The sequence below is a fragment of the Erinaceus europaeus genome, chromosome 12 (genome assembly GCF_950295315.1).
Source record: "Erinaceus europaeus chromosome 12, mEriEur2.1, whole genome shotgun sequence".
NCBI lineage: Eukaryota > Metazoa > Chordata > Mammalia > Eulipotyphla > Erinaceidae > Erinaceus > Erinaceus europaeus.
In genome coordinates this window covers 39,302,443-39,313,928 of record NC_080173.1, presented here as the reverse complement: position 1 = coordinate 39,313,928, position 11,486 = coordinate 39,302,443, and the positions used below count along the sequence as shown (strand labels likewise).

The 11,486-nt window shown below is 51.2% G+C and overlaps 1 protein-coding gene across 1 annotated transcript; it reads right to left on the bottom strand.

Annotated features, from left to right (window-relative positions):
* Positions 1-2,220: 2,220 nt before the first annotated feature.
* On the bottom strand, positions 2,221-10,217 carry ALDH3A1 (aldehyde dehydrogenase 3 family member A1). The gene is made up of 11 exons (XM_007526172.3): positions 10,107-10,217; positions 8,657-8,823; positions 7,482-7,713; positions 7,003-7,088; positions 6,639-6,847; positions 6,152-6,269; positions 4,758-4,899; positions 4,090-4,256; positions 3,340-3,439; positions 2,465-2,595; positions 2,221-2,373 (listed from the first exon to the last, which is right to left on the bottom strand). The coding sequence occupies exons 2-11, from the start codon at positions 8,816-8,818 to the stop codon at positions 2,359-2,361; spliced, it is 1,362 nt and encodes a 453-aa protein (XP_007526234.3). The 5' UTR covers positions 8,819-8,823; positions 10,107-10,217; the 3' UTR covers positions 2,221-2,358.
* Between the last annotated feature and the right edge of the window lie 1,269 nt (positions 10,218-11,486).

Genomic DNA, 11,486 nt, shown 5'->3' with positions numbered 1-11,486 from the left:
TCTCTCTGTCCTATCCAACAATGATGGCATCAATAACAACAATAATAACTACAACAATAAAACAAGGGCAACAAAAGGGAATAAATAAATATTAAAAATTAATAAAAATAAAATAAAATACCTATAAAAAGCTGGGGGCTGGAGTAGGGCACCAAAGTAAAAACCCTGGGGAGAGGATGAGGGTGAACATTCAGCTTCCCAGGGCAGTGGGAAGGGGGTGGGGTGGAATGGGACACAGTCTTTTGGTAGTGGGAATGGTGTTTATGTACACTCTTATTAATTTGTAGTCATATAAATCACCATTTAATTAATATGAGAGGGGAAAATTGATTGAACATCTCAAACTTTTTAAAACACAGACTGAGTCATTTTAATACATAGGCTGAGTCTTTGATATGTTGACTCTCTTAAAAGCTTAGACCAGGGAGAACAGAAGCAACCGGTGACACAGCTATATACAAATAATGTCAAAGGGCATAAATTATGGTAATGCTGCATATTATACAGCAAATCCTAACAAATGGATTTTTCAAAGTTAACCCAATTGCCAAATAATGTGATTATAGCAATAACTATCTATTGTCTTCTTAAACCCTAAGACAGCAGGAACCTCACATTTCCACTATAAAGCCTGTATTTTCCCCAGTCCTGGAACTTTAGGGTGGGGTGCACTTTCCTGCATGCTTCTCTCAATTCATACCAAATAATATTGCATCTGCTGATCCCAACCTAATCAACGCAACATGTACCACCTCAGCATGCTTCACTTCAGACTGTGTCCAGAGACTTCAGGTGTGGAATGACAACCCTTCAGCTTCATTACTCGCTCGGGTGAGACCCTTCCTTTTATAGTATTCTCTAATTCCATTCTAGGTAGTTCACTTCTTAACAAAGTCCGAAAACCTAGATATAGACCAGGTCCCCTGAGATAGAGCATATGTTCACATGTATCCATAGACTAGGGCAAAATATATACCTGAAAGCAAAAGTACACAATAGTCTGCAGAGAGTCAGTATAAAGTTCATAATAAAATAGTATCTAATTAGACTTAAATACCCTCCTCACCTACTTCCTATTACAGTTCTCTCACTCCAAAGCTAACCTTAGCAAAGCAAGGACTGCAAAAGCTGAATAAGGGCAAGAGACTGGCATTCTTTAATGATGACTCTTCAGTCACTATCAGGCCACCCCATCAGCTGGGGCCCTATTCGGGGAGTCCTGAGATTCCCAAACAGACATGATGGACCTAGACCTCGAATAAATCCCTCTCTCCATTGTTACCAGTCATCTCTATCAGGAAAAACAAAATAGACCCCTTTGTGGGCCCCCCATAGGACCTTGCTCTCAACTTGGATCAACAACTTGGATAAAGCACCAAAGCTTCCTCGGGTGCCTTGGCATCCCTGTGTGGTGCAGGGGTTCAAACCTGGGTCACATGTCCTACAGGAGCTATTTCTCCAGCCCCTCAAATAAGTTTTGAGAGGGAGGGAGAAAGAGAGAGAGAGAGAGAGAGAGAGAGAGAGGAGGGTTGGGGAAATGGTTTAACTGGAAGAACATCTGACTTTGATGCTTGAGGTTCCCAGTTCCATCACCCGCACTGCATGTACCATATTGGTGCTCTTGTTCTCTCTCTCTCTCTGTCTCTCTCACCTTTCTGCTTTATGTCAAATTTTATTTATGTGTAATAAATAAAATCATCAGCCCCCTGTATCTGCCAGTCCAGGTTAGATCTGGAACCCTGCTCTGGCCACCACCACTCCCCCCACCCCACTTCAGACTTCCCTCTCTGAGGCTGCCCAGGTCCCCTGCCATTCAGCCAGACTCCTAGGTCTGAGGATAGCCTGGCCAAAGACTTCAGGGCACCCTGGGACCTAGGACTGGGCTGGTTTCTTATCCATCTGCCCCCAGAGCAGCACCCTGGCATCCCCAAGCCAGGATGTGTGTTCCCTTCTGTGCAGCTCCTTAGGGCTCCTTACCCTCAGTCCATACCTCCCACCCCTCTGCTGGACACAGCAGAAATGGAGCTGCCACCTCAACATCCAGAGAGACAGGTGTCTCCCCAACACCGGCACTTCTTGCACAAAAGACTCCACATGGGTGTGAGGCTTTGGGGTGGGGGGGTTGTGCCTGTTGGGGTGCCCACAAGGAGGGCAAGGGCCTGGACTAGAGAGGACTGTGGGGTGAGGGAGGCAGAGGAAGCACAGGTGCATGCACACATGTCCAGTTGGAGAATTTTATTGTATTTGGCACTGGGGCTAGAATCATGTGAAGGGCTATCACCTGAGAACCACTGGAAGAGAGCAGGAAGGAGGTGGGGAGTAGTTCTTCCAGGGGCTGGGGTGGGCCAGGCCAGGCCCTCAGCAGTAGGTAGGCTGTGTAAGACATTAAGGGGTGAGGCCCCCTCCTTGTACCCCCACCTCCAGCCCACTCCCCCTGCCAGTCCCCTGCTGGCCTTCAGCTCACCTTGGTGGCACTGGGTGGATACCTGGCCTTGAGGGCGCCATCATTGGTCAAGGGTCTCACCAGGCAGGAGCGGCGGTGGGAGAAGGTCTCGAAGCTCTTCTTGCCATGGTAGGCGCCCATGCCACTGTGCCCTACAGGAGGAGCCACTCTGTTGGGCAGTGCGCCAGCTCCCCCCTGCTTAACACTGTGGTTTATTTACATAATCACTGTTTTACCTGGGAACCTCCCTGCCTACAGGGCACTGCTTTAATCCCCACTGGTTCGCACTCTCTTTTTGCTCCGCCCCCTTTCCTTGTCACACCCTGTTTCCACCACTAGTTTGTACTCTCTTTTTGCTCCACCCTCTTACGTCACATCCTGTTTCCACCCCACTATTTCCTTCTTGGCGAGTATAAATACAGCTGCTCTTCTGATTAAACACATATGGAATTGCTTTCCCACTCAGAGAGTCCCAGAGTCTCTCTCTTGTGATTCTAGCCCGGCACAAGTTCCTGATCCCTCTCCCACGCAGCAGCTTAGGTTGGCTCCAGTCGAGTTCTCTCCAACCCAGAGAGCACTTGCTCTGGAAGAAGCACCCTCAGGCTATCCTGGCACCACTCAGCACTCCAGGTAGGCCTGCAGCCCTCCAGGCACCCTCAGGACTCTCCCCTGTGCCTGGGGACACCCAGGCCTGGGATAGTATGGGGGGGGGGGGGCAGCCTAGCACTCTAGCACCTGTGTGAGTCCTATGCCCTTGGCCTAGATGCAGATGCACCTAGACCGCCAGGCCCACTCAGGGACCCCAGAACCCTCCTGAATCCCCAGGGCAGGGTGTATTAAGGTGGGAGGCACATGGAGGAGGTAGGAATACAGACAATCCCTGCCCCCAGACTCACCCACACCCCCGAAGGGCAAGGAGTGCACGGTGATGTGAACAATCACATCGTTGGCAGTTACCCCTCCACTGGATGTCTCTGAGATCATCTTCTTAATCACCTGCAAGAGTTCACCTCGGCCTCAGTCTCTCTGCCCAGCTTGCCGGGACACCCCACTAGGTCTGCATATGTCCCATAGCAACAAGGTGGTACTAGAGATCTGGTTTGGGGGGGGGAATAAGGGAATAACAAAGCGTGTGGAGGTGCACCTGGTAGAGCACGTATTACAATGGACAAGAACCCAGGTTTAAGTCCCCGGTCCCCACCTGTAGGGGCAAAGCTTCATGAGCAGTGAAACTATGCTAGAGGTGTCTTTCTCCCTATCTCTCCCTCTACTCTTAATTTCTCTGTCCTATCAAATCAAATAATAAACAAAAATTAAAAGTACAGAATATGATCTTTAAAAGGGTTGGGAAAAATAAAATAATGGTGCTATAAATGGCTCTCATGCCTGAGACTCTGAAGTTCCAGGTTCAGTCCCCAGCACCATCATAAGTCAGAGCTGAGCAGTGCTCTGGTCTCTCTGTATCTTTCCCTCTGTATCTCTCTCATTAAAATAAATAAAAATTTAAAAATCAAAGCATAAAGGAGCCCCCATTCACTTCTGTGAGTGGGTGTCACTGTGGAAGGAGTTGTTCCCTGCACAAGGTCACAACCATAGGACTGGGCGGCCTGAGCTTAGGGGTGGGGACAACAGTGGCACCAGCCCACCTTATCATTGGAGGAGAAGACGTAGAGCGCCAGTGGCTTCTCACGCTGGTTGATGAAGCTGATGGCCTCCTCCAGGCCACACACACACACGATGGGCAGTACTGGTCCAAAGATCTCCTCCTGCATCACCTGGGACTGCGGGTCCACATCCATCAGGATGGTGGGGGCTGTACAGGGACACAGGGGTCAGAGGAACAGGAGCCTCCCCACCCCTGCCCTCCCAGGCCTCTGTTGCCTCCTGCAATGCCTCCACAGGATTGAGGGGTCCTGCTCCTTCCTGGCTGGTTTGGGGGTGATTCTGAATTCAGGCTCCTCACCACAGAGATATGCACTATACCCCCATGGTACCTCACCGCCCTGCTGGAGCCCCTCATTCTCCCTAAGACACAGAAAGCCAAGTGGAGGTCCAACTGGAGACCACAAAACCAAGTACTGGACCCCCCCCCCATCCCCATGCCCATAATTGGGGCTCCTGGGGCTTCTGCAGTCCACAAGTCCTGCTGATGGGGAATGGAGGGACACAGGAGTGGGGCTCTCAGCCTTTTGGGGGAAAGGGGCTTCTGTGTTGGGAAGGGGCTCTCCTTCTGCTCAGAGGTGCCTTCCTACATTCTCCCCATCAGGTATCGGGGCCTACATGCCACTAGCTTTTGGGGACCCTGAGCACGCACCTACATAGCGCTCAGCTTCATCCCCAGTGCCCCCGTGGGCAATGTTCTGGCCCTTGATCAGGCCCATCACTCTCTGGAAGTGCCGAGGGCTAATGATCCTTCCATAATCATGAGACTTCTGGGGGTCATCCCCATAGAATTCCTGTAGGCACAAGCAGGATTTCAGGAAGGGACACTAGCTGGGGTGCACACAGCCACCAGTGGACAGTGGAGCAGTGAGGCTAGAGACAGCTGGGCCCTGTGGGAGGGCAGTGACTCAACTGTGTGGGCAGGCCTGGGGGCCAGGCTGGTTGCTCATGGTAGGCAGACATGGGATAGCCCACCTGGAAGGGCACCTGCTTTACCCATCATGCAACACAGGTTCAAGCCTAGTCCCCACAGCTTCTGTGCTGTGGTGTCTCTCCCTCTCTCCCCTCTTCCCCACTTTTTTCCCATTTCTCTCTTCCTGTCTGAAGAAGTCAGCCTGAAATAGTAAAACCATAGTGATGATCAAATAAATAAATAACAACCAAGGAAGTGTCATTGTGGATAAATCACTGGACTTTCAAGCATGATGTCCTGAGTTCAATCCCCAGCATATACCAGAGTGATGCTTTGCTTCTCTCTCTCTCTCTCTCTCCTTCCCTCTCTGTCTCTCTCTCTCTCCTTCTCCTCTTCCCTCTCCCCACTCCTCTCTCCCCTCTCTCACTAATAAAAATGAAATAAAATAAAATCTATTTAAAAATAAATTGCGACCCAAGAGATGGTGCAGTGAATAAAACAATAGAACCTCATGAATGAGGTCCCCAGTTCAACCCCCAGCATCACATGTGCCAGAGTGAAACTCTGGTTTTTCTCTCTCTCCTCCATTATCTCATAAATAAATAAATCTGGGGGCTGGGTGGTGGCATTGAGCACACACATTAGAAAGCATAAGGACCCAAGTTTAAGTCCCCACTCCCTACCTGAATGGGGGCAGTGGAGCCGGTAGGCAGGTGTCTATCTTTCTCTCTCCCTCTTTATCTTCCTCTCCTCTGTCAATTACTCTCTGCCCTATCTAATAAAATAGAAAGGAACTGGAGGAAGGGATAAAATCACTTTCAGGAGCTGTGGATTTGCTGGCACTGAGTCCCAGTGATAATCTTGAGGCAATAAAAATAAATAATGAATCTAAGAGAAAAATTAAATAGAAATAAATATGCAAATAAATAAAGAAAACACAAGGAAACCCAGCACGAGGATTCTGGATGGAGACTTCTTCCTACTTCTTTTGGCCTTTAAATTTTTTCCAAATTGCCTCTAGTGAATGTGCAACCTTTGGAGCTCTTTGAAGCAGGAGACAGGACTTTGCATCAGCTATGTGCTAGCAGTCAGGTGTCAAACACCCACCCCTACCCTCAGGGCACAGGACTCACTTTCAGGGACTTCTTGAGCTTCTCCACCACCTGGCCCTGGATGGAGGGCTCACAGAGGATGTAATCGGGGGCCACACAGGTCTGACCACTATTCATGAACTTCCCCCAGGCGATGCGCCTGCAAAGAGGAGTATAAGCTGAGGGCCCAGGCCTCAGGAGCAAGTTTCTATCGAAATCCACCAGGCTTGAGGAGCTTAATCCAGAGGCCACCAAGGGCTCCCTCCATGTCCCACAGGCCCCTGGAGCCCAGGCTGAGCAGAGTAATGTAGAATGATTACAGGTAGGAGAGGATGCCCTGGCACCACTGAGTCACCTCGGCAGTGGGGGTACTGGAGGGATGGCTAGAATGCCAGTCTTTGGGCATCTCTGGTCACACCCCTGATTCTGCACAGCCAAACATCATGGCTGCTGGGGACCCCTGTCCTTTACTCAAATCCCCGCCTATGAGGATAGGAATGATAGCAATGTTGCTTGCCTATCCCCTCACCTGCAAGCAGTGTCTAGGTCACAGTCCTTATCCACATAGCAGGGGCTCTTGCCTCCCAGCTCCAGGGTGACGGGTGTCAGGTGCTTGGCGGCAGCCGTCATAATCACCTTGCCCACACCCGTGCTGCCTGTGTACAGGATGTGGTCAAACCTCTCCTTTAGCAGCTCTGTTGTCTCTGGGACCCCGCCATTGATCACGGGATACAGATCCTTTTGTGGTGGGCAGAGAATGAAGACTCAGCAAGGCCTGGCCACTCCTCACCCTGGAAGACCCCCCTCCTGACTCTGGGGCTCCCCCAAGGAGAGAGCATTCATGGCCCCAAGCCGCAAGGAGTCACTGCCCCCCCAGCCTTCCAAGGATGCACCTTGTCCAGGTACTGAGGGATGATGGTGACCAGCAGCTGTGCCATGTTCTCACTCAGCTCTGAGGGCTTGAGCACCACAGCATTACCTGTGGAACAAGGGGAGAAAGGCAAGGTAATGCCCAGGTTGCCCCACCCTAGGCCAGTGACCCTGCTGGGAGCACCCTCTGACCTCTGAGTCCTGGGTGCATGGACAGGGCTGTGTATACATGGCACATCTATAGAAATCCTACCACTTGACCCTCCAGACTTCCTCCTCCAGGAGAGTAGGAGGAGGAAGGGGAGGAGGTACTGACCCCTCCTGGTATGAGGACCCTCCCCTTTCTTCCCCTTCTCTCCACATCTTAGCTGGCAGAGGGATAGGCTGGGCCTTGGGTACAAGAGTACTGGCTATAGAGACCACAGTCCCCAGGAAAGGCAGAGCCATCAGACTGGCCTGCCTCCTCCACTTCCTGGTGGGCAACAAGGCCAGAGCCCTGTACCTGCAGCAATGGCGCCCACCATGGGCTGGATGGTGAGGTTGAAGGGGTAGTTCCAGGTGCCAATGATGAGGGCCACGCCAAGGGGCTCCGAGTGGATAAAGGACTCATCCTGCTGGGTCCGGGAGGTCTTCTCCACTGGTTCATCCTCCATCCACTCAGGCAACTTCTCTATCATGTAGTCAATCTCTTCCTTGACATACTCCACCTCCTCATAGTGGGAGTTCCACTCATTCTGTGGGAGGTGCTGTGTGAGCTCCCCAACTTAGCCAAGCTACTCTGTCAGAGCCCTGAGGTAAAGGTTCCCAGGGCTGGGCCCCACTGGCTGCTCCCTGCACCCTAGATATCTGACCCTGAAGGCCCCCCACCTCAGTCTTCCAACCTACAGAACAGACATGTGATCTGTGGTTCTGAGCTGCTGGGGGTGTTTGTTTGTTTATTAATAACCCAACACTCCTGCCAGTCTCCCCCCCCCCCTTTATTTAGTAGGACAGAGAAACTGAGAGGGATGGGAGGAGAGAGAGGAAGAGAGTTACCTGCAGTACTTGCTTCACCACTCGTGAAGCTCCCCCATGCAGATGGGAAATAGGGGCTTGAACCCAGGTCCTTGAGCCTGGTATTGTGTGCACTTAAGCAGGTGCACCAGCACTCAGCCTCCTATTTATTTATTAATACTTTTTTCTTTTTTCCTTATTTGAGAGGACGGAGAAAAATTGAGCGGGAAAGGAGAATAAGAGGGGAAAAGAAAGACACCTGCAGCACTGCTTCACTACTTGTAAAGTTTCTCCCCTGCAGGTGGGGACTAGTGGCTTAACCTGGATCCTTGCACATTGTAAAATGTGCTCTCAGTCAGGGGTGGCACCCCCAGGCCCCTAGAAGTCATTTTACAGATAACCTGGAATGTTGGGCTGCCTAGGTGACTAGGGCTGCTACAAAGGGCCATTTATGGGGTGCCCAGGACAGAGGATCAGTGAGGTCTCCAGGCTGTCACAGAGGGTCCTTTGTGAGTTGGGAGCTGAGAGGACCCTTACAGATGACACAGTACTAAACCCACCACAGAACCCCAAGAAAACCACCTTGAAGAAGTGGGTATAGGACCGAAGAAATAGTACACTAGGCAGGACATGTGTGCCTTGGCAGGCCTATAGCCCAGATTCTAGAAGTTGAAGGAGGGGCACCTTGTGGAGGTCAGCGCACAGCGCAGCTGCGATGTCTTTCTCGCGCTCGGTGATCAAGCGCCGCAACGCCTCCAGCTGCTGGACGCGGAACTGCAGGGGGCGGGTCTTGCCTGAGTTGAAGGCCGTCCGGGCTCTCTGCACAGTTTCGCTGATTTTGCTCATGGTGCCTGGAGGAAGAGGAAGAAGGTTGCAGTGGGCTTGGGAGGAGCACCCACAGGTCCTGGGGACCGGAGGCCACGGTGCCCACGCTACTGTAATCGTGTGGAAGAGCAGCGGGAATCTAACCCTGGGAGGCCAGTGAAATGCCATTTTTAATTTCTTTCCCTCTCTACCTCCCTTCCTTCCTTTATTTTCTCAAGAGCACTGCTCAGCTCTGACTTCTGGTGGTTCTGGGGGTTGAACCTGGGACCTGTGGTGCTTCCGACAAGAAAGTCTGTTTGCAGAACTATTATGCTATCTACCCCGCCCAAAATAGCCTTTTTAATGAAAGATTTGTTTATTTAAAAAGAGAAAGGTACTCTGGAATATGCCTTGTTGGATACTGAACTCAGGACCTCATGCTTGCAAGTCCAGTGCTATATCACCTCCAAGGACACAGAAGTGGATGTCTTCTCAGTCCCCTAACCTAGTCACCTAGATGTTCCTCTGAGCAAATGACAAACACATCAATAGTGAGGGCCAACAAACAGAAAAGGAATGCCACTGGTGGGCTCCCAGCCTCCCAGCCTCCTCAGCCTCCTCAGCCTTCCCAGCTGGTGACACTCCCAGGCAAACATTGCAGTGTTTGCATGCCCAACAGATCCCCTTTCCAGAACAGACAAGCACCATAGGTACTGCACCCCCTCTGGTGCTGTTGAGCTCCAGAGCAGAGGTGGCTTCAAGAAGAGCATCATACATTGTCATCTGGGGTGGAAGGGGTAGGGAGTGGGGTATAGTGTCATTTGTCTACTTCTAGCAAAAGTCTTGAAGCAAATTTCTCTGTGCCATGGCAGGGTCACATTCAGGGGCTTACAGAGATCACAGCATTTCTGGGCATCCATGAGTAAGAATATTCATCCTAGTGTGTGTCATGGAGAAACCTCAGAGTTACCTAAGTGTCCTCTAGCAAGATGCAGGTCAGTGAACTGTGCTACAGCCAAGGGAAGGGCACACCCTGAGGGTCCATCCACAGACAAATGCTAGATGCTGATTTCTAACTCAGGGGCACAAAACCAGGTTTGGTTTTTTACCCAGCTCAGGGGACTCCTCAATCCCTCCTCCTGGGCCCAGGTGGGGCCTTGCCTCCCCATACCCCCACCCCCAGGCACCCAGCCCAGCAAACCGGAGGAGAAGGTGGGGAGGTGGATGAGCCACCACAGAGAGAACACTGCTTCTCCTGAAAGCATTTTCCCCAAGAAAAAGACAAAGCTGGTGGGGGGGAGGGTGCAGGAGATGAGAAGGAAGAAATTACCTTTCTCCTTGCCTCATCCAGGCAGGTGTCCAGGAATGAGCATCAGCTAAAAGGGTTGCCATTTAATGACAGGCCTGCCCCCTAGGCCCCAGGACTCCCCGCCCAGGAAATCTGTGTAACCAGGAGAGGAAAAAAAAAAGGAATAGACTCAAATGTGGGGTGTAGCTTAATCCAGACCTCTGCTTCCTGCATCCCAGCTTGAGGATTAAGCTTTGCTTTGCAGTGTTCAGAGTGTAGGGTGTGTGTGTGAAGCTGGGTGGGGCTCCATTAGCCTGCTGGAGGAACCCTGTGTTTGCCCTGAGTGTGGGGTCCTGATTCATGCGCCCTGCTGGGCCAAGTCCACGTTCCCAAAGTGTGGCTGTCAGGGTCACCATCACCATGACTGTACACTACTTCCCTGTGGCCAGTCGCCACTCTACCATGACCCCTCAGCCCCCTGGACCCCATGCCCTGTGCACTGGTGCCAGAGATCTCAAATCAGGGGAGCTTTTTCTTATATTTATTAACAAGAGAGAAGGAGAGAGAAGCAGAGCATCACTCTGGCATATGCAGTGCTGGGGATACAACTCTCACATTTGAGAGTCCAACACTTTATCCGTTGTACAACCTCCCCTCCTGGGCTATGGGCATAGTCTTCATGATGTCTGGGCTGAAAATTGTGACTTCTAGGTATGCAGCTAAGAATTACCATACCAGATGACCAGGCGTTAGTGCACCTGGTTAAGTGCACACATTACAGTGCATAAGGACTCAGGTTCAAGTCCCTGATCCCCACCTGCAGGGGGAAAGCTTCATGAGTGGTGAAGCAGGGCTACAGGTGTCTTTCCCTATCACCCCCCCCCAATTTCTCTCTGTCTCTATCCAATAATAAATAAATAAAATTTAAAAAAATTACCAGACCAGGGCCAGGGAGATAGATGGTTGTGTGTGGAGAATACAACTTGCATGCCTGAGACTTCAGGTTAGGTGGACCCCTGAGTGTCCTCTCTTATGCACTCGCGCACACACATACCTAAATAAATAAAATTTTCTGGGACCGAGCGTTCTTATCTGGAAAGTAGCAGAAGGTGGGGAGGAATAGAGATATGAAGCCCCTGCCCTTGGATCCACCTGCCTTCCTGAGTCCTCTGTAGCTCCCACTGGCAATCAGGTTCCTCCACACCTCACACTGCCTCCTCCACCTGGTGGCATGAAGGTGGCCTTCCCAACAAGGCTGTGACAATGCCAAGCAACTGAAGTGGTGTGTGGCCCCATGATATGCTTGTGGGTGCAGGCTCGGTGGTAACAGAGCCAGTGGCCTAGAAATCCTACTGAGACAAGATCCTGAGGTCTTGGTTTGGGTTGGGCTGAGTGAAGAGTTTTGTTCTGGTAGCCACTGGC